Source organism: Callithrix jacchus, chromosome 18 (genome assembly GCF_049354715.1).
Source record: "Callithrix jacchus isolate 240 chromosome 18, calJac240_pri, whole genome shotgun sequence".
Taxonomy (NCBI): domain Eukaryota; kingdom Metazoa; phylum Chordata; class Mammalia; order Primates; family Cebidae; genus Callithrix; species Callithrix jacchus.
The window spans coordinates 39,847,750-39,868,210 of NC_133519.1; the positions used below are offsets into that span (position 1 = coordinate 39,847,750).

The 20,461-nt window shown below is 44.3% G+C and overlaps 1 protein-coding gene across 21 annotated transcripts in view; it reads left to right on the forward strand.

The window, feature by feature from the left end:
• Positions 1–20,461, forward strand: part of CACNA1E (calcium voltage-gated channel subunit alpha1 E) — a 515,845-nt gene that overhangs the window by 270,529 nt on the left and 224,855 nt on the right. For all 21 annotated transcript variants that reach the window (XM_054247624.2, XM_054247625.2, XM_054247623.2 and 18 more), the window contains 3 exons: positions 5,631–5,734; positions 6,935–7,087; positions 8,691–8,872. In XM_054247624.2, coding sequence (XP_054103599.2) covers positions 5,631–5,734; positions 6,935–7,087; positions 8,691–8,872 — 439 coding nt within the window. The remainder of the gene's footprint in view (positions 1–5,630; positions 5,735–6,934; positions 7,088–8,690; positions 8,873–20,461) is intronic.

The window sequence follows — 20,461 nt, forward strand, 5'->3', positions numbered from 1 at the left end:
CATTAAGCACCCCTCTGTGCAGAGCTTTCCACCAGGCCATGTGCCTAAAGTGACAAAAGAAATGGAAAACATGCTTCTGCTCTTGAGCACAGACATGTGCCTCCTGGGACGGCAGAGAGCTTACGCTTTTATTAACTCAAAATTGGAGTTATTCTCAGTGGCCTCACTCTGATTTTGTGTCATGTGTGTCTCTCCACTGTATGTATCTAGAAATGCTGGAGGAATCATCACCTGCCATTAAGCTGCTTTGTATGTAGTAATTAAGAGAGGTGCATGGAGTCTTGTCTCTGCTGGTCCTGAGAGTGAGAAGACATGGCAAGTGATCTGTGGCACTTGGTGGTTTGCAACCTTAGAATCACAAAACTGTGACCTTAGTATTTTTGCCAACGCACTGGACTAAGGAACAGTGGACAACCCAGCACTGGGCAAACATTACGCTCATAATGGCAGAGTGGGGTAAGGACTGGCTTTGACATTAGAAGAGAACGGACTTTAACTCCTGGTCTTGCCATTTATTAGCAACTTAATTTTTTCTAAGCTTTGGCTTGCTGTTTTATGAAATGGAGACAATAGCAATATGAGGAAAGTTTTGAAGGTTTAATGACATACCATTTGAAATGCTAATAGACAACAATCACCCTGTGTTTGTCACTGTGGCATTTCCCATTCTCGTAGCACTTTGTAAACAACTCTGTTATAATGCTTCACGGCGTGTTATAATTTATTTCTTTTCTGTGTCTGTTTACTTCCACTAGGCTGAGAGTCAAGAGCTGTTACTCTTTACTTTTCCAGTAGCCGCCTGATTAAGCCCTGGTACTTACAGGCCTATGGTTTTGCTGAGCTGTGTGTACTTCAATACTTAAGCTTTGCTGGGACGCAAGTCTCTAACTTCCGAGTTTCCATGCTTTCCTCTTTCTCTCTAGCTCTCTTACTGAGAACTGGGAAGATCCCACAAGAAAGGATCCATCCAGTCCTCAGTAAGAGAGTCTTTCGAGAATATTGCCATCTCAACATCAGTCAGAATAGTGATTATTAAAAAGTCAAGAAATCACAGATGCCGGTGAGGTTGTGGAGAAATAGAAATACTTTTACATGGTTGGTGGGAATGTAAATTAGTTCAATCGTTGTGGAAGACAGTGTGGTGATTTCTCAAAGATCTAGAACCAGAAACACCATTTGACCCAGCAATCCTACTGCTGGCACTTGATTTGTGGCCCTAGAATCACAAAACTCTGACCTTGGTATTTTTAGCAACACACTGGACTAAGGAACAGTGGACCCATATGTTCATTGCAGAACTATTTGAAAAAGCAAAAACATGCAATCAAGCCAATGCCCATCGATGATAGACTGGATAGAGATGTGGTACATATATGTACACCATGGAATACTATGCAATCGTAGAACGGAATGAGAGCATATCCTTTACAGGGACATGGGTGGAGCTGGACACCATTATCCTCAGCACACTGATGTGGGAATAGGAAACCAAGTACCATACATTCTCACTCATAAATGGGACTGACTGGTGAGAACAGATGGAAACAGGGAGGGGAGCAGCACACACTGGGGCCGATAAAGGGGTAGGGGATGGGGGGAAGGGAGGAGAGCATCAGGAGAAATAACTAAGGCATGCTGGGCTTAATACCTAGGTGATGGGTTGATACATGCAGCAAACCATCATGGTACACATTTACCTACGTAACAAACCTGCATGTTCTGCACATGGACCTCAAAACTTAAAATCTTTTTTAAGATGATACATTTTATCTATGTGTGTTTATTTTATATTTTATTACACTTTAGGTTCTGGGGTACATGTGCAGATCATGCAGGATTATTGCATGGGTACACACATGGCAATGTAGTTTGATGCCTCCATCCCCCCGTCACCTACATCTGGCATTTCTTCCCATGTTATCCCTCCCCAACCTTTCCACCCCCCACTGTCCCTCCCTTGGCCACCCCTAACAGACCCCAGCATGTGAAGCTCCCCTCCCTGTGTCCATGTGTTCTCATTGTTCACCCGCCTTATGAATGAGAACATGTGGTGGTTGATTTTCTGTTTTTGTGTCAGTTTGCTGAGAATGATGGTTTCCAGATTCATCCACATCCCTAGAAAGGACTCATCATATTTTTACGGCTGCATAGTATCCCATGGTGTCTATGTGCCACATTTTCCTTGTCCAGACTATCATTGATGGGCATTTGGGTTGGTTCCAGGTCTTTGCTATTGTAAACAGTGCCACAGTGAACATACATGTGCATGTGTCTTTATAGTAGAATGATTTAAATCCTTTGGGTATATACCCAGTAATGGGATTGCTGGGTCAAATGGACCCTCATTAGACTCTAAATGCTTGAGGATAGATTTTCAGTACTCTCCTGTGTACTCAAACACATGGATGTTGGAATAGTATCCAAGCTTGCTACCCTATTCTTCTCATAGTAAGTTCTAGAATTTCCTGATGTTCTCTCTTTTTGACCTCTGCTTCAACAAATTTATTAATTTAATCAGTGCAATTCAAGTTCAGTTCATCAAGCTTTTATTGAGTGTCTCTTACTTGCCAGTCACTGGACTAGGATTTGGGGGTAGCGATGAATAAAATGGTGCCTCCATTAGAGGTGTTTCAGATTTAGTGGGAGAGGCAGATGAGAAAACAGAATTTCTCTAGTATGTGGTTAGGGCAGTGATAGAGGTGGACACATTATGAGAGCCCAGAACAGGGCTCTTTTTCCTCTAAGAATCCCATTGTTCCTGCTTTCTAACAGGTGAACAGGGGAGCCAGCTGTCATTCCTGCCTCAAGGGGTATTTGGACAGTGGGAGTTAGGAAGTAGCCTGTGGCCAGTGCGCATCAGTTAAAGACCCAGCTGGTAGCCCTCCTGCACTGGAGGAAAGGAAAGAAAATTCTGAGGGCCAGGACAGCACGAGGCTGCAAGCTGCATAGCCCTGGCCGCAGCATGGTTGGGAGAGTTTGGGGAGCAGCTAGTTTCAGCCAAGGACTAACTTGGTGACGTGGGCATACGTCATGGCTGGCTGTGTGAAACTCCGCAACAAATACCATCTTTTTTCTTCCTTCTTTCAAGTTAGCTTTGCTTTTGTTCCCTTTTCCATGTCTCTGACCTTTGCTTCTCTCCCTAGTTTTTATTTCCTTTCCTGTTTATATCCCTACATTTTCTTTTACTGCTGACTCTTCTATCATCTCATTCTTCTTTTTCTCTACCATGTTTCCCCTCTACATTTGAGCGTCTTTGCCTTTTAATTTTATCTTTCTGCCTCTACCACTGTGTTCTGAAACATACCTGTTAAACTCAGGGTTGAAGAGGAAATTTTCATTTCCAGCAGGGTTGTTTAGGATATGAAGAGAGTGTCTCATGTGTATCTGAGTATCCTAGGAAACAGAAGTTTAATTTCCAACTCATATTCTGCATACCGTTTAGAAGATACTGTCGTGAAGGGAGAGTCTCCCACCCAGGCAGCACAGGAGACCGTGCTGTGCACCTTACCTTTATTACAAGAACCAGCAAAACAGTGATCCCTTTTCTTGTGATGATTCTCTTATCTCCACACCTATCCTTGAAGTGTCTCTTTGTCTCTGGTCTCTTTCTCTTTTATTTCTGTCATATTTTTCAGTTCTATTTTCCATGTGTCTCCTTGTTCTTTTTTCTCTTTAGTCCTTCCCTACTTACTAGAAATTATATGACCCCCTCCTTAATGTCTTTCCTTGGCCTTGGAAGATAGAGTCAAAAGCAGTGTGGAAGACTCTGCTCCCCCAAGTCACCCCTTTTCCGACAATGGCATGGAAGTGTGAGTCATGAGACAAGGGAAGACTCGGAAACGTTGTCTAGCTCCTGAGATTCTTTATGAGTAGGATTTCTTTCTGCTTCTTATTTTTGGGTATTATGAATGTAGACTGGGAGAATCTTAAGGTTGACAGGAATCACTACTGGTTTTGGATATAACCTTCAGCCCATGTAGGAACCCTCTTTACTTCCTCGCGATGCTCATAGGTGGCTCCCGGATACCTGGAGTTGTGGGAAGGTTCAGCACATGAAGCCGTCTGCTTGGCTGTTGACAGCACTCCTTGTGTCAGTTACCCCTTGTGATTCTGTTGTCCTGGTCTGTATGATTTGTACCTAATGATTGTACATCTGCTTCCGAGGTCCACAGGACGTGCACTTTCCATATCGTTTTCTTTCTGAGATTGAAGACATGTCAAATATTGAAGGCATTTCTGGTACCTTCTTTAATACTTGAACTATTTCAGAGAGGTTCCATCGGAAATAAACAACAAGCCATTCTTGCCACCCTTTGACTATAGAGGAACACGGTTTTCTGAATGCCTCATTTCCTGATGGTTCCGGGTAGCAGGGATTGTTCTGGGGGGGTTATGAGAGAGAAATTTTCTTTCATTCTTAACAGAAAGAAGAATAAAATGAGCGTGTTTTCAATTAGTATTTTATTAATATTAGTAAGCTTTGCATTAGCCCAATGTCTATGTGCATGTTGTAGTTTGAAGAACTGAAAAATATGACACAAATAGAGAAAGAGAAAGAGGGGAGAGAGAAGGAGAAACTTCAAGGACAGGTGTGGAATAGAGAACCACAAGAAATGGGATCATTGTTTCTGGTTCTCGTAATGACGGTAAGGTGCACAGCACAGTCTTCTGTGCTGCCTGGGTGGGGGAGACTCCTTTCACGACTGTGTCTTCCAAACACAGTATATTGTAATATTAAATACCATGTCTTTTTGTTTTTATAACTAGACCATGATATCCCCTTATTTTAGAGATGACAGAAGTGAGGTTCATAGAGGTTGAGAGGCTTGTGTCGAGTCACCCGGTTCTCACAGAATGAGTCAGACTTAAACTTACTTGTTCTGCTCTTAGTCTTTTGCTGTGTTTTTCATGAAGGCACATATATCCCTGTCTCTCCAAAGACCCTGAAATGTCATGAGATTATATGAAATAAGTTGTCTCTCTGGTGTACACAATCTAATAGAATTATGGATTTGTGTGTGCGTGTGTTTCTGTATATGGCTGTGGATTGTAGAAAAATAGAAACAAAGAAATCCAATTAGGGTCAAAGAGTGGTTTTGTGCAATTATAAAAACACTGACACTATGTGAAGACCATTGAAGTGATTCTCCATTGTAAGGATCAGTGTAATTGATTTGTTTGGTAAAAATTCTAAGTGTCAAGGTAGAGAGGAGTTAATCTAGAGAAATTTCCTGAAGGAGATAGACAGGGGAACCTAAGAAAATTTTGAAATAAAATAATACAAGGGCTTGGTGGCTTGGAAAGAGGAGGAGTTTGAAAAGGGGCAGAGAGGAGAAAGGGGACAAGGTTTGGGTACAGGAATGGGACAGATGTTGTGTTTTGCTCGGGATTTGGAACTAGGGTTCTGGTATGATGATAAGTTTTCTTTCTGTGCAAAGTGAAACCCAGATGGCTAAATTTAATTCCACTTGGAGCCACTGGTGATTCACCCAAGCTCAGGTGCGCCCACATACAGCTGGCGTCAGCGCTGTGTGCTTTCCAGGCTGAGCCTGCCGCAGCCCCGCTTCTTGCATGGAAAAGAGGGGAAAGCCAGACTGGTAACCTTGACCCTTCTGTGTCTCTGTCTGCAGCATCCTGGCCACTGCGGGAACCCACTTCAACACTCATGTGGACCTGAGGACCCTCCGGGCTGTGCGTGTCCTGCGGCCCTTGAAGCTCGTGTCAGGGATACCTAGTGAGCATCTGCCGTTCTTTCTGCTCTGCTAAGAACTTTCTTGATGTGTCCTCAGCTGGATCCAGGTCTAAGGGAATTTGGGATAAACAAACAAACATTCCTCCTGGGGAAAAGCCCCAGTGGTGATGAATAGTGGAGTTGGAGCAATCTGGCATAACATTTTACTTTTCAATTTAACTTTTTGCAAATATAAAAGGTAATGGAAAATACATACAGAAAATGTGGAAAGTAAAGAAAACAAAAAAGAAAAGCATTCTTTATCTTTTCACTCAGAAATCACTTCTGTCAGAATTTCAGTGTTTTCTGCTTTTCTCCTGTGCATTTTAATATAATTGAAATCATTACATATATTGTAGTTGTATATCCTGAAATAAGTATTTTCCTAACCTTAAAAATTCTTGGCTGGGCACAGTGGCTCACGCCTGTAATCCCAGCACTTCGGGAGACTGAGGCGGGCGGATGGCTTGAGTTCAGGAGGAGTTCAAGACCAGCGTGGGCAACATGGTGAAACCCTATTGCTACAGAAAATACAACTACAAAAATTAGCTGAGCATGGTGACTCATTCCTGTAGTCCCAGCTACTCAGTAAACTGAGGTGGGAGGGTTGCATGGGCTTGGGAGGTCAAGGCTGCAGTGAGCCAAGATAACGCCACTGCAATCCAGCCTCTGCGACAGACCGAGACTCTGTCTCAAAACAAAAATTCTTACATGTGCTATGATTTATTTAACCACTTTTATGTTTTATGTTGCTGGATGACATAAAAAATAAAAATAGGCTATTTCCAGTTTTTCTCTCACTGTCAATGTACTGCAACAAACATCTTTTTACTTAAATCTTTATTCAAATCTCTGACTGTTCTCTTGGCTAGAATCCTAGAAGTGCAATGTGTGGGTCAAAGGATATGGCATTTTCTGAACAGTGTTTGTGCTCACTATGCTTCCCCAACAGGGACTGAGAGAACTGGGTCTGAGATAGAGTGAATGGGAAGATGAACTTTGTCTCAGCTCTTGTGGTCTTTACAGCCTAGAAGAGCTGGGCCTAATTTCCTTTAGGAAAGGAGCACACGTAAATAAACTTAATCTATCAGAGGAATCCAGCAGGCAGCATGGATGAAACCAGTGAGGGAATGAAGCCAATCCTGCCCTATCAGATGGTGCTGAGGGATGGCTGCATTGGCCATTCTCTGTCCTTCCTTCTAGGCCTGCAGATTGTGTTGAAGTCCATCATGAAGGCCATGGTCCCTCTTCTGCAGATTGGCCTTCTGCTCTTCTTTGCCATCCTGATGTTCGCTATCATCGGCCTGGAGTTCTACAGCGGGAAGTTACACCGAGCATGCTTCATGAACAATTCAGGTAGGGCCTCTCTTTTCTGTCTTCTCCTTTTCCCGTCTTCCCTCTGTTAACTGGGGTTCATTTCAGGGCACTTGGAGGCTCATTGGAAAGGTATGTCCTATTCCAACCCTGGACTTAAATCAGAAGTTTCTAGTCAGGAGCCTTTTGAGGCACAACCAACCTAGACTAGAGATCTTCACTTGACATTAACATTGCAAAGGAAATACATAGTTGGAAGATTTCAGATAGGTGGTCTTGGATCTCCTATCCCACAGTCAAGGGCAATGCAAATTAACTTCGAAAGCCATCAGTCTGAGCCAGGCATAGTAGCACACACCTGTAGTTCTAGCTATTCCCTGGAGGCTTAAGTTACAGGCTCATTAAACCCAGGAGTTTGAGGCCAGCCTGGACAACTAGTGAGACCCCAGTCTCCCTCACTACAAAAAAAAGAGCCATCTGTCTGAATATCTGAATCAATACCCCTTGACACTCTGTACAGCGGCCTCTGACTGAATCAATAAGTACTTTTTCAATAAGCCTCTCTGGCCCACAGGCCGCTGAAATGGAGGAGTCCAGAGTCAGAGTTGGGTCCCTTTTGGATCGGTGGAGACATTTTACCTTCATGCTCCTTTTCATCATCTTCCTCACTTTCTGTTTTGACCCAAACATGGTGTGGAAGAGCTAAGGGAGCTCTGAGCTTGGTGTGCGATCATGCTTGGGAGATTGGTAGGGTACACAACCCCAGATTCTCATATCTTTTTATTTCATTTGCTCTTTTCAAGTTGAGTTTCGAGTATCCTAGGAGGAAAGGAGATGGGAGGCAGGCTGGAGAATCCCAAATAGTTACCATGTTTTTAGTGAAAGAACCTTCACTTTGGATTTCTATTTTATTCAAGACCAGTCCATGCTAGAAAAACAAGGTGTTAAGACCCCCTCTTTGGGAGGCTGACATAGGTGGATCACCTGAGGTTGGGCATTTGAGACCAGGCTGCCCAACATGGAAAAATCCTTTCTCTACTGAAAATACAAAATTATCTGGGCGTGGTTGCACATTACCTATAATCCCAGCTACTTGGGAGGCTGAGGCAGGAGAATTGCTTGAACCTGGGACGTGGAAGTTGTGATGAACTGAGATAGCGCCATTACACTCCAGCCTGAGCAACAAGAGAGAAACTCCATCTCCAAAAAAAAAAAAAAAAAACCTAAAAGGACTATAGTTTAATGACTGTCCCTAAGAAACCCAGGAAGAACTCAGGGCTCATCCTAGAGTCTGAAGCTAGAAAATTTCACTTTGCCTTCTCCTCTCCTCAAAGTGTTCTGTATGATTCAGTCCTCTAAGTTCCTGTGGTACAGCAGGTGAGGATAGAGGATGAAGCTTGCAGAGAGTGGGGGACCATGCGGAGGAGAGGCTCCATCTTCAGGAGACTGGGAAACATTGGGCTGAGCACGTGATATGTGAGCTGGGAGGTGCAGAGAGTCCAGAGAGGAGAGGGAGCCTGAGACAGAGAAGGGCAGGCCTCTTTCCATGGGGAATGGAATTACTTGTCTGTGGCTTCCTGGGGTCCTTTCCAGCTCCTGTGAATCACCATGTGATTTATCCCCCACCCTCCAAATGTGTCTGCAGGTATTCTAGAAGGATTTGACCCCCCTCACCCGTGTGGCGTGCAGGGCTGCCCTGCTGGTTATGAATGCAAGGACTGGATTGGCCCCAATGATGGGATCACCCAGTTTGATAACATCCTCTTTGCTGTGCTGACTGTCTTCCAGTGCATCACCATGGAAGGGTGGACCACCGTGCTGTACAATGTAAGTAGAGCTGGGGGTGGACTGGGGAGGAGGAGGGAAGAGCCCTGGACTGAGGCTGCTAGGGTTGTCTGGTCCAGCTAGTTCGGGGACAGGGAGGGCTGTAGATATATGTGTATTGGGGTGAGGAGTGAAGACTCAACTGGTACAAGCCTTAGCAGTTCATAACCTGCTTTTAAGTGCAAATAGACAGCTTCTTAATACAATAGGAAATTACATCCTGTGTTGGATGGGTGAACATGTTAGTTTGGTCAGCTTGAGAGTTACAGAACGTGTTGGTTGGACACGGTGGTGGGGCATAATGAAGGGTACTACTAATGTATAATACTGGCTGCACAGTAGAATTAGCTGGATGCTTAGAAAAGTTTATCACCCCCTCAGGATCTGGGAGAATTTACTAAAAAAAGAATGAAAAGAAAAGAATTATACCAACTGGGCTCCATCCCAAACCAATTAAGTAGGAATATTTAGGGGTGAAAGCCTGTCATTGACTTTTCTAAAAAGCTTCCTCTCTGATTCTCATATGTAGCCACTCTCAGGAACTACTGCATTACATGCATGTAAAAACTATGCTTCCCTGTGAGAGTCACCAGGGGCACTTGCTGAAAATTCAGATTAACAGGCTCCTTCTCTGGAGATTCTAGTTTTGTATAGCTTTGTATAGTTGGTGAGCTGTGCTTTTTTTCACATGCCCAGGTGATTCATATGATCAGACGTGTTTGGTGCATAAGACAAGGCCGTCTAGCTGCCTGTCAGGGATGTTGGGGATTCCTGCATGGGGACAGAAGGTAGACAGTGATTATGAAGTCTCTTCCACCTTCTAGAGTCTGATTTTAATAAGTTATCAAAGGCTGGTGCAGAGTCCAAGATCAGAAATGAGAGCTGGGATGAGGCATGTGGTTTGATGCATGTGAATCCTAGGTGGGTAAAGCAGTTGGAGCAGGTGCTTTTGAAGGACTGTACCCTTACCTGCATTCGGTCAGCCCACTTTGGAATGATCGTGCCTCTTGTATGCTCCACCACCTGCCGTTACCTTAAGGTGCTCTCTGTTGCCTTCAGTTCGTCTCTAGACCTTTTTAGCCTGATTCTATCTGTATAAAACTCATTGGGTGGGACATAGGTGGCTTAGACAAAGCACCCTTTAGAAGGAGATTTGGATATAGTTTACACTGGAGGAAAAGGAAATGCTGTGTCTCAGAAGAAACTCAACTAGACTGCAATGCCCAGAGGGCAAGGATTGTGTAAGCCCTGTGCAAAAAATGGACCTGTACTTAATAGAGGTCCATTGCTAGCCTGGATCCATTCCCATATAGGATGAGCAAGGCAGGACTGAAGCTTTGCAGAAGAGAGTCACAGGCCATTATCCTAAAGCTCTAAAGCAGAGTGAAGAAGTCCCAAGGACCAGCTTACACCTAGCAAGCCTGGGAATGAAGTGTGACCCAGAAAGCCCTGGAGGACACTCTGCAGTTCTCATCAGCTGTGGGAGGCAGCAGGGAGGAGGGGAGGGACGCAAAGTTGATGAGGGCAGTCACTCCTCATTTGAGATGTAAAGGTTGTCTTGAGGCCATGCCACTCAAATTAGCCAGGCGCCTCTGGAAATTACAGCACTGGCCCTGTAGTGGCTGGTGTCACTTGCAGGGCTTTGAGTGATGCATTTCAATTATATGTGTAGACTCACCTAAGTGATGTGCTAAATGCATTGAAAGCCTGAAAGGAGAAATGTCGCAGTTGAGGATACAGGCGTGATTGTTGGTCCCCTTTAGCCAAGATTCAGATGGTGCTGAGAGGAGGAGCAGGAGCACTGCCGAGGAACTGCTCATTTTTTCTGCATTCGTTTCTTTGCTCATTCTTTCATTCTTTCAGTGTTTATTAACTGAGCATCTATTACATGCCAAGCACTGTCCTAGGCACTAGGGAAATGGGAAGAAAAAAGTGCCATGATTCCTGCTATTAGAGTGCTCTCTTCAAATCCCTGTCTCTCTCCAGTTACCTGTCAACCATAGGTTTAGAAGTTACACACAGGCGGTGATCTTGCTCCTTTCTCTAGTTTTGCTCACCAAGGAAAGGAGGGAGGAGAGGAGATCAAGTTGCAGATCCTCTGAACCCTTTTATGGCAAGGGCATCCAGGGCCCGCAGACGCACATACTCTGACTTTCAGCCTGTCAGTCATTGAACTTCAGCTTACTGAAGGCCTCCTGCTATTCTGCTGGCTGGATATAGGGCTAGGGGGACTGTCACCCAAAGTCTGTCTACCTGTTTGTGTTGTCTGCTACCTGTTTGGACTGTCCCTGGACACACATACACACAAACACACACACACATACTCATTTATATACACTGGTTGTATACCATGAAGTTAACCATGAATGACTAGTCAGCTTAGTGTTATAAATACATGTATAAATATATGTGTATTTCTGCATAAAGAAAAATGTCTCACTAAGCATTACCACAACCAGTAAGATGCAAATATAAATATAAATATAAATATAAATATAAATATAAATATAAATGTATTGATTTTCATTTCTACCACTCCTCATTCTGGGAAGGCTCAGTTCACCCAGCTGCTGGATTTGTTCATGTGGAGCACTAAGAGAAGGGGAGCCCCTATTTCCCAGCCCTGTGCTCCTTCTTTCAATGGTGCAACAAACATGTAAGCTTTATTGTTGTCATTTAAATCCAAACCAGTAGGAGAATCTTCAGGTTTACCCAGCCGGAAGAAGCTCTCAAGCATGTGGGCTCAGTGTAACCTTTTTATATACAATGTAAATGCTTCCCTTTTGTGTAGCACAGACTCTTCCTAGATGCCTCCCTGACCTTGTGTTGCTCTGCCATTGATTACTATTAACTTCATTTGCATGTGTCTTTTCTGGTTATAATAACTTATTGCAAGGGGAAGGGTTCCCATTGTCAGGGCAACCTGGAGTCATCCGTGCTTCGTTTGGTCTCACCCAAATGCCAACTGCTTGGTCAAACTCCAACTATATTCTTGGCTTCCCTCCCTCCTGTGGCAGAAGGAATGCAAAACTGTCTGCAGTTCTGGCTGTTGCTACCTGTTTGTCCTGTATCTCCAAAGGTCTCCTCAACTTGCAAACTCTCTTCTGAACTCTGGTTTTACTCTGAGATGGGAAATCAGTGGAGGGTTTTGAGGAAAGGAGTGGCATGACCTGTCTTGTGTTTGAAAGTGGATCCCTCCACCTCCTTTGATAGAGCAAAAGTAGTAGCAGGGAGTCAAATCAAGGTTATTGCAAGGATCTTAAAAAAAAAAAAAAGATAGTGACTTGGGCCAGGGAGGTAGCAGTGGAGGAGGTTGAAAGTGGTTGGATTCTGGATATATTTTTCAGTTGAGCTCATGGGGTTCTTTGATGGATTGGATATGAGTTTGGGAGAACGCAGCAAGAGCGGAATTGCCATTAACTGACAAGAATGTGGGGAGGAAGAGAAGAATGGTGTTAGGATGTGTGGAATTTGCTGTGCTCATGTGATCTGGTAGTATAGGGAAGAAGGTGAATAAATGAGTTGAGGGTGGAAGGCTGGGCTGCAGACATAAATTTGGAAGGTTTCAGCATATATATGGTAGAGTTTTGAGACTGGCTGAAACCATCAAGGAAGTGAATGTAGAGAGGGAAGAGAGGAGATTTCAGGACTGAGTTCTGATGTTAAGGCGAAGAGAAAAACAGTTACCAGCAAAGAAGACTGAGAAGGAGCAGCAGGGAGATAAGAGGAAAATTCAGAAACCTGGTGTCCTGGGATCAAGTGAAGAGAGCGCTGCAGACGGATAAAGTTGAGGATGAACAAGTCAGTTCTCTGAAGAAGTGTTTTTCCTTTCATATGATTATTCAGTTAAAAAAAGGTTTTTACTAGAGTATCTTGCTAATCCTTTCTTGGCCATTTGTGTAAATTACATCCACAGATTCTCTTGAATTCCCATTTGTATTTACTCTTTCAAAAACTCTTACCTATATGCTTTGCTCATTTGAATCAAATGCTTCAGGTGGGTCAAGGAAGGTAAAGGCTAAGAATGAACCACCGAATGCCAGGAGCAGTTTGAGCGGAGTGGGAAGGATTTAAGAGAGCAATGGAAACAGCATGGAAGAAGTACCACTTCTCTGCTGATAGGAATGATCCATTTGAGATAAAAATTATTGTTGATGAAGGAGAATTGGGGTGATTTCCTTGAATAGGTGTGTGTGTGGTGTGGGGAGGTCTAGACACCAGGTACAGGACTTGGCTTGGATGGGAGCTCTAATCATTCATTCATAGTACTAGGAGTAAAGGAAGAACAAGTGGCTGCAGAGGCTGGTATGTGGGTAGATGTGGTGTTGGAAGCTTGTAGAAATTCTCTTCCTATTGCTTCTATTTTCTCAATGAAAGAAGAAGTAAGGTCATCAGCTGAGGGGAGGAGGAGGAGAATATTGAAAGTTTGAAGAGAAGGTATAGCATCGTTTTCCAGAAGATTGAGGGAGTAAGTGGAGAAGGGAAATGCATCGGGTTGCTGGACAGCTTTAAGGACTCACTTGGAGTTAGTGGCGATAACATTCAAATGAGACCAGTGAGCCTGGTGTGTTTTCCTCTGGTCACATTCAGCCACGGAGTCTCAGGTGGGAAGTAGGTGGAGAGTTGGCTTTGAGGAGTGTAGTTTCGCCAGGTGAGCACAATCAAATGCGAGATCAGGAGACTGAGTGTAACATAGCCATGGCATTTGAGCTGGATGAAGAGCAAAGAGGTGGGGGAGAGACTGAAAAGGAAGGAGAGTACAGAGTACGTGGATTAGAGACCCTTTTTGAAATGTGACTCTCGAATCTGCTGGACAAATTCAGTCTGTGGAGTAAGTAAAGAAACCTGTCTGCTGCATGGAAGTCGGGAGTGGGCTTTGAAACCAAATGTTCTGATTTCTAATTTGGTGCTCGAACTGCCCCCAGTGAAGGAGAGTGAGTGTGTGCATGTGCCGCACATGTGCAGAGTAAGCTGTGACCGGGTGCCGGCCCACCACTGGGCCCTCTACCACACCACTCCCAGGGTGCTTGGCGCTGCTTCAGCTCAATTCAGAATGTAGACTGGGGGAACGTATGGGGGCTGAAACCCCCCAGGCCCGCCCACCTACCTCACTAGCATTGTACTCTGTCATCTTGTTTTCCTCCTCAGAGTGTCTGTCTCTTTTTTTAAACACACTTACGTTGCAGCTTCTGATGCTGCCTTTGGCAGCCTGTTCTGTTAATTTCTTGTCCTCTCTAAACACTACAGTGCCTTCCTCTTGGCCCCTGCCTGCTGAGCTGGGAGCCTGGGGTCCATAGCCTTCTCCCCACCACTCCCTCCCTAGCAAGAAACCAGTGTTTGCTTTCTTTCTCACACTTATTATTTTCCCATCCATAGCTGTCTCCACCTTGAAGTTATTCCTACTCATTGCATTTCTGTCTTGGTTTCTTTGTCAAACCAGAGATGGCGTAATGTTTGGGATTTATTCCAAATGTGCCTCCTGATCTGGTGCCTGAGTTTCACACCACTAACCGGGCCCGTCTTCTGGTCTTTTGTCTGTGCAGAGCCATTAAGCTGGCTCAGGGTTCTTTTCCTTTTTGTTTCATTTACTCTAATATGCGGTTTAATTTCCAATCCATGGCCAAAGGCCTCAGGTGCCTGATGTGTTACGCAGCTTTGGACCGTGATCTTTCTGTTCTCAGGCAACACAGGGCCTTAGGACTGAGGGGCAGAAATTAACTGGAGGTGGTGCATTGGTGACTCAGTGGCTGTTTCAGGTACTTTTCATTCTGGAATCCAAATGCTGACAGAATCTCAGCCAGGTGGGGATGGCACAGTGCCAGTATATGGCACACTAGGAAAGCCAAGAGGTCTCTATTCATTGTCCCCAATTCATTATTCACTCCAAGACTTAAGAGCAATTTTTTTCATGCCCCTCAGAGTGCTGTCCATCTTGGAATAATCCAGGGGCAATTAGTGTAAATGCAGATTCCTGGGCCCTGCCCTACATCTGGTGGGCCAGCCTCTCTAGAGGTAGGAGGAAGGAATCTGTATTTTTAGCACACTCTCCCATATGATTTTGAGGCCACACTGAAGTTTGAGAACTGCTGTTCTACCTGAATGTAATTGCTAGGCAGTAGGAAGAAGACATGGCAGGCAAATGAGATAGGACTGAAGAAAAAGGCTCCCTTCTGCCTTCAGCCTGCATGCCCGCTACGTGGATCTCCATGAGGTCGGTCATGCTTTATTCAATGCTTGCCTAACATAAAGTGATTGACACACAGTGGGCTCTCAGGAAGCAGTTGATAGATTTAGCTCTAGAAGGGGCAGTAAGTCGGGTGCATGGATACACACACATACTTGTAACAACAGGGAAAACTAAATATAGTGAATAATTGGGAGATATATAAGCAGAGATCTCTGGGAGAATTGAGGAGGGAGTGGATAATTTAAAGTGAGCTGCTGAGCCTGGGGTGGTAGTTCTTTTTTTTTTTTTTTTTTTTTTGAAACGGAGTTTCACTCCCGTTACCCAGGCTGGAGTGCAGTGGTGCGATCTCAGCTCACTGCAACCTCCGCCTCCTGGGTTCAGGCAATTCTCCTGCCTCAGCCTCCTGAGTAGCTGGGATTACAGGCACATGCCACCAGGCCCAGCTAATTTTTTGTATTTTTTTTTAGTAGAGACGGGGTTTCACCATGTTGACCAGGATGGTCTCAATCTCTTGACCTCGTGATCCACCCGACTTGGCCTCCCAAAGTGCTGGGATTACAGGCGTGAGCCACCGCGCCCGGGGTGGTTCTTACCCGTAGTCCCAGCTACCTGGAAGGCAGATGCAGGAGGATCTCTTGATCCGGGAGTTCAAGGCTGCAGTGTGTTATGACTGACCTGTGAATCATAGGTCAGCTCGGACAACATAGTGAGTTCCCATCTCTAAGAAGAAAATAATATAAAGTGAACTTCCGGAGAGTCCATGTGGAAATGTGAAAGCTGGCAAACTCAAGGGGAGCCATGATACGGGATTGCAGCCTGGCAAACTCAAGGGGAGCCCATGATACGGGATTGCAGCCTGGCAAACTCAAGGGGAGCCCATGATACGGGATTGCAGCCTGGCAAACTCAAGGGGAGCCCATGATACGGGATTGCAGCCTGGCAAACTCAAGGGGAGCCCATGATACGGGATTGCAGCCTGGCAAACTCAAGGGGAGCCCGTGATACGGGATTGCAGCCTGGCAAACTCAAGGGGAGCCCGTGATACGGGACTGCAGCCTGGCAAACTCAAGGGGAGCCCGTGATATGGGATTGCAGCCCGTTGGACAAAGATGTCAGAGCTCTTGACAACAGATCAAAGGCATCATTTACCCACTGGGCACTTAGATGCCACTTTATATTTTTACCTTTCTTTAGGGACAAGGTTCAGAAACTGACTTGAAATTTAGTACACCCAAACCTTTTGGTGGGAGGGAAGGGTTGGGTGTAGTAACTTTCCCATAACCATCCTTTCCTTGGCTGGTCCTCATTTCATGCCTGTTGAAAACAGACTTTTGCCTGTCTCCAGTTCCCTATGTTAGATTTCAGCTTCTTTTCCACCACGAAGCTTCAGCTGCAGCTTTCCCTGTTGATTGACACATGTGCTCCCAATTACAGCTCAGTTCCCTCCCAACGAGAGGGAAAGATTGAACAGGATCCTTTCTCCTTTAAGGTGCCAAGTACTGGGCGCCCCATGTACACTTCTGGAGAGCTCTTTTGAAAGGGACTCTTGAGAACCTGCACTCTCCCCTGCCTTCCACCTTGAGCCCCATTGTCTGTACACAAGAGGAAACAGGATTATGTGCACTCATGAGGAGGCAGAGTAGTGGAGTTAATTACAAAAAAAAGATACGGTATTGGACTGATGAGTACAGCTTTGGTTTATCATGTACATTGGAATATGTCTGATGTTCTGGGACATCACAACAGTGAAATCAGGTAAAGAAGCCACAGTGACAAGAACAGTGCCAGAGGACCTAGGATGTCTTCTGATTTTTGTTCCCTCAGCTTCTCCTAGTGCCCCTTTTCTTGAGAAGCAGGGACCCTAGGCAGTGCCCATCCTTCCAGCGTGCAGTCTTCCTCACCCCAGGAGCCAGGGGGTGAGTTGTAGCCCCTGCGATGGTCGGAGAGGACCACTTGCATTTCTGTCCTCCTGAGGTGGCTCGCGGGTGCTCCCTCTCCTCCCTTCCACTCTCACCGCGCACTGCCCCTAGGCCGTGGCCTTCATCCCGAACCTGGGACTTGTCAGCTGATACCTGCGGATGGGTCTTGATGGCACCTATAAAATTTGTTTCGACTTTAGTTTTTAAAATATGTTTTTTAACTACCACATTTTCTTGAATCCACGATGCCATTGATGATATACTCTATCAAAAATGGAATAATTCTGTTATTAAATTTAAGCATTATTAAATTTTTTCGGGGGAAAAACCACTGCATTCTGTATGTTATATATTCGTATATTCTGAGTTACAAAACCTTCCACTGTAAAGAAAGATACACTGTAGAACTGAAGAAATAGAAAATGAAAAAAAAAAACAAAAGCCACACGTAGTCAATGTGCCATAGATCAGATTTTCACACTCAGAGACCACCCATGGTCACACTGGCTCAATTCTTTTCTTTCTTCCGACCTTGGAGTCAAGCTCCCTTTGCTACGTCTGCATTTCTTTGAGCTTTGTATAAATCTGGTATTGATTAGAAAGCTTGTAGTTCTGTGTTAGTCTTTTTAAAGAATCAGGCCTCAGCTTGTTTGCCTTCGTAAAGTGATATGAGTGATCACACTATTACCTTTCTGTGTGACTCAAGATTTTCTCAATACTGTGAAACTAAAATAAAATACAAAAATAAGCTGGATGCCAAAGCTGATTCAAGACTGCAATAGTCATCTATAACCCTGGTTTCAGATTTTCATCTTCCGGGAAACAACCTCATGTTCTGAGTGATATTGCGTAAATGTTCTGTGTTATGAATACATTTATATTAAATATATAAAATTTATGCCAAAAGGTGTCCCATTTTTGTAAGTTTTATGCATGGACGTTCGAATAAAGATTTTGTTTGAGAAAAGTGATTTCTAATGCCAAAGGTGCTGGAACAGAGTGGTTAGGAATCCCAGTCTCACTTTACCCACTCTGGGACTTTGGCAACTTATTTAATCTCTGTGCCTTTATTTTCTTATCAGTAATGTGAGGATGATTATGGTACCCACCTCCTAGAGTTGTAGTAAGAGTTAAGTAAGGCAACATGGATAAAGCCTTTGGCACATGCCTGGCGCATAGCACTCGTGAGAAATTATTAGTTAAAAATGTTGAAAACCATCTAGGATAGACAAGCAAAGCAAAGTGTCGTCTTCCCCTGGCCCACTGCATGCATCTGCTCCTCTCAGCTGGTCCTTCCTGCCTCTCAGTCTAGCCACTGTGCAGTTTCCATTTGCGCCAACCTTGAGTGCACATTCTTGGAATTGCCTCTAAAACTCTGATGCCGTCCTCTCCACAGAACCAGCTCTGACTCTCCCTGAGAGAGTCAAAGGAGAGGAGATGCTTCCCCTGAGCCTTCTCCCCCAGAGCTAAATGTCAGTAGCATTCATTCCCAGATTCTCCTGTATCATTCATCGTCTTCTGGGTGCTTATGTGCCTTTTCCTTATTAAATGTTCTGTCTCCTGGCATCAATCACAGTCCCGTAGACATGGCTAAGTGTTCGGTAAATAACCACTGATGGATTGATTTCACAGAGTGGCTGTTGGAACCCACCAAAGACACCGTGTCTTCCAGACTGCCAGGCTATCAGGAGATGCAGCACAGGTTCTGCTCTCAGAGAGCGAGCTGCTGTCTGCAGGGACTATGGCTGCTGCAGCCTCTGCTCGTCCTGCTTCCCTCTAGCTCAGCTCCCTCCTCCTGTGACAGGTAGAAAGGAAAAAAACAATGCAAAATAGGGGAAAGGTAATTTATTTCAGTGTTTACAGATGGTTTATGTGTAATTAGCAGTTTATTTCTGTGACACAGCTAGCCTCCTTAGCTTAGAACCTGGCTCTGAAATGCTCTTAAAGAGGCAATCTGAGGCATGATGGGGACTTGGGAACAGAGTGAAGAAAAAAGCATGTCCTGTCTTTGGTGACGATACTTGACGAAAGACAGCCCCTAAAGCGGAGACTCACTTGTTCCTCCTTTCCCCAACCCTCCCATGCGCACACATGCACGCATATGCGTGCACATAGACACACACACACACACACACACTCTATAGTTTCTTCAGACACGTTCTGTTGGTAAATTTTTTTACCTTTTGTCTACATCAGCTTGGGCTCTGATATGTTCACTGAGGATAGGGGAATAGCCACTGGATCCCCTGCTGCCATGAGCCCCACGACTGCAGGCAAAACACTCAACTCCTCCTCGTATTTATAGAATAGCTGAATAAATAAATGTGCGTCAGTCTTTTCATCAGTAATATGGGGGTAATACTGCCTTTCAAGTGAAAGTTTTACAGCAATTACCTGAGAAAAACTATATGAAAGTGCTTTTAAAAAGACATTCAACCCTCACTCTATGGGTGTGCTATTTTTATAACTTTTTGCTTCTATGCGCTATGGACTTATAAACTCAGTTTTGCTAAGTGAGCAGTTTTTTTTCTTTTGTGCTTATTCAAAGGGGTGTCTGGTTGCTTCAGGGGCATATAAGGCAAATTCTCCTAACATTTCCTGTCTCTTAGCATCAGTTTGCTGTTTGTTCTGTGTTGTGAGTGTGCTCAAGTCCTGTGATCTTGGTTAGAAATACAGTATTGTTTATATTCTGTACATAATGAAAAACATCTATGTTTGGTATAAAAATGGCACTTTAATAGTTCTTGCCACCTTGCATAACCCGTGAATAACTGGTGAAACCTGTGTTTCAGTTGCTTCCAAATTCACATGTTTCAGGACGTTTGAAGCTTTGCAAGTGTTAGGGTAGACTTGACATTCCTCTGCGGCAGTGTTCCTGAATGGGCCGGGGCTGAGCCCTTGAGAGAATCTACACCAGATTAGCATCATGGGAAAATAATAGCAGTTGTTCATGAAACTAAATTTGTTCACCTTGAAATTGAATTGAAACATTTAAAATGTTAATGTCCTTTCTTGGCAAAATAAAAAGTTAAGAACACCGTGTGAGCACAGATTTTTTTTTGTTTTTGATTTGTGAAAATTTTGTGATCTGTGAAAGCTAAAATTCTATGCCGATATATATTTTATCTGTGTGATAGATACAATAGATAAATACATTAATATAATTACATAACTTACTTGCAAATGCATAATACTGCTATTAGCAGCTTCAGTTTTCTTTTTCATTCTAGCGGTACTGAGATTTTTACGTTAACTTCAAGCAAAATTGGTAGCCACTTATGTGACCTGTCATTGAAGAATGAGTATTTTAGAAAACCATATAGGCTGGTATAGTGAGTGCCATTTCTAAGAATAAAGTAGTATCAGGCATTGGGTCATACTCAGAAGAGCTGTGCTTGAGCCAAGCTTTTCACCCAGGCTGGAGTGCAGTGGGGTCATCTTGCCTTTCTGCAAGCTGTTCACCCAGGCTGGAGTGCAGTGGGGTCA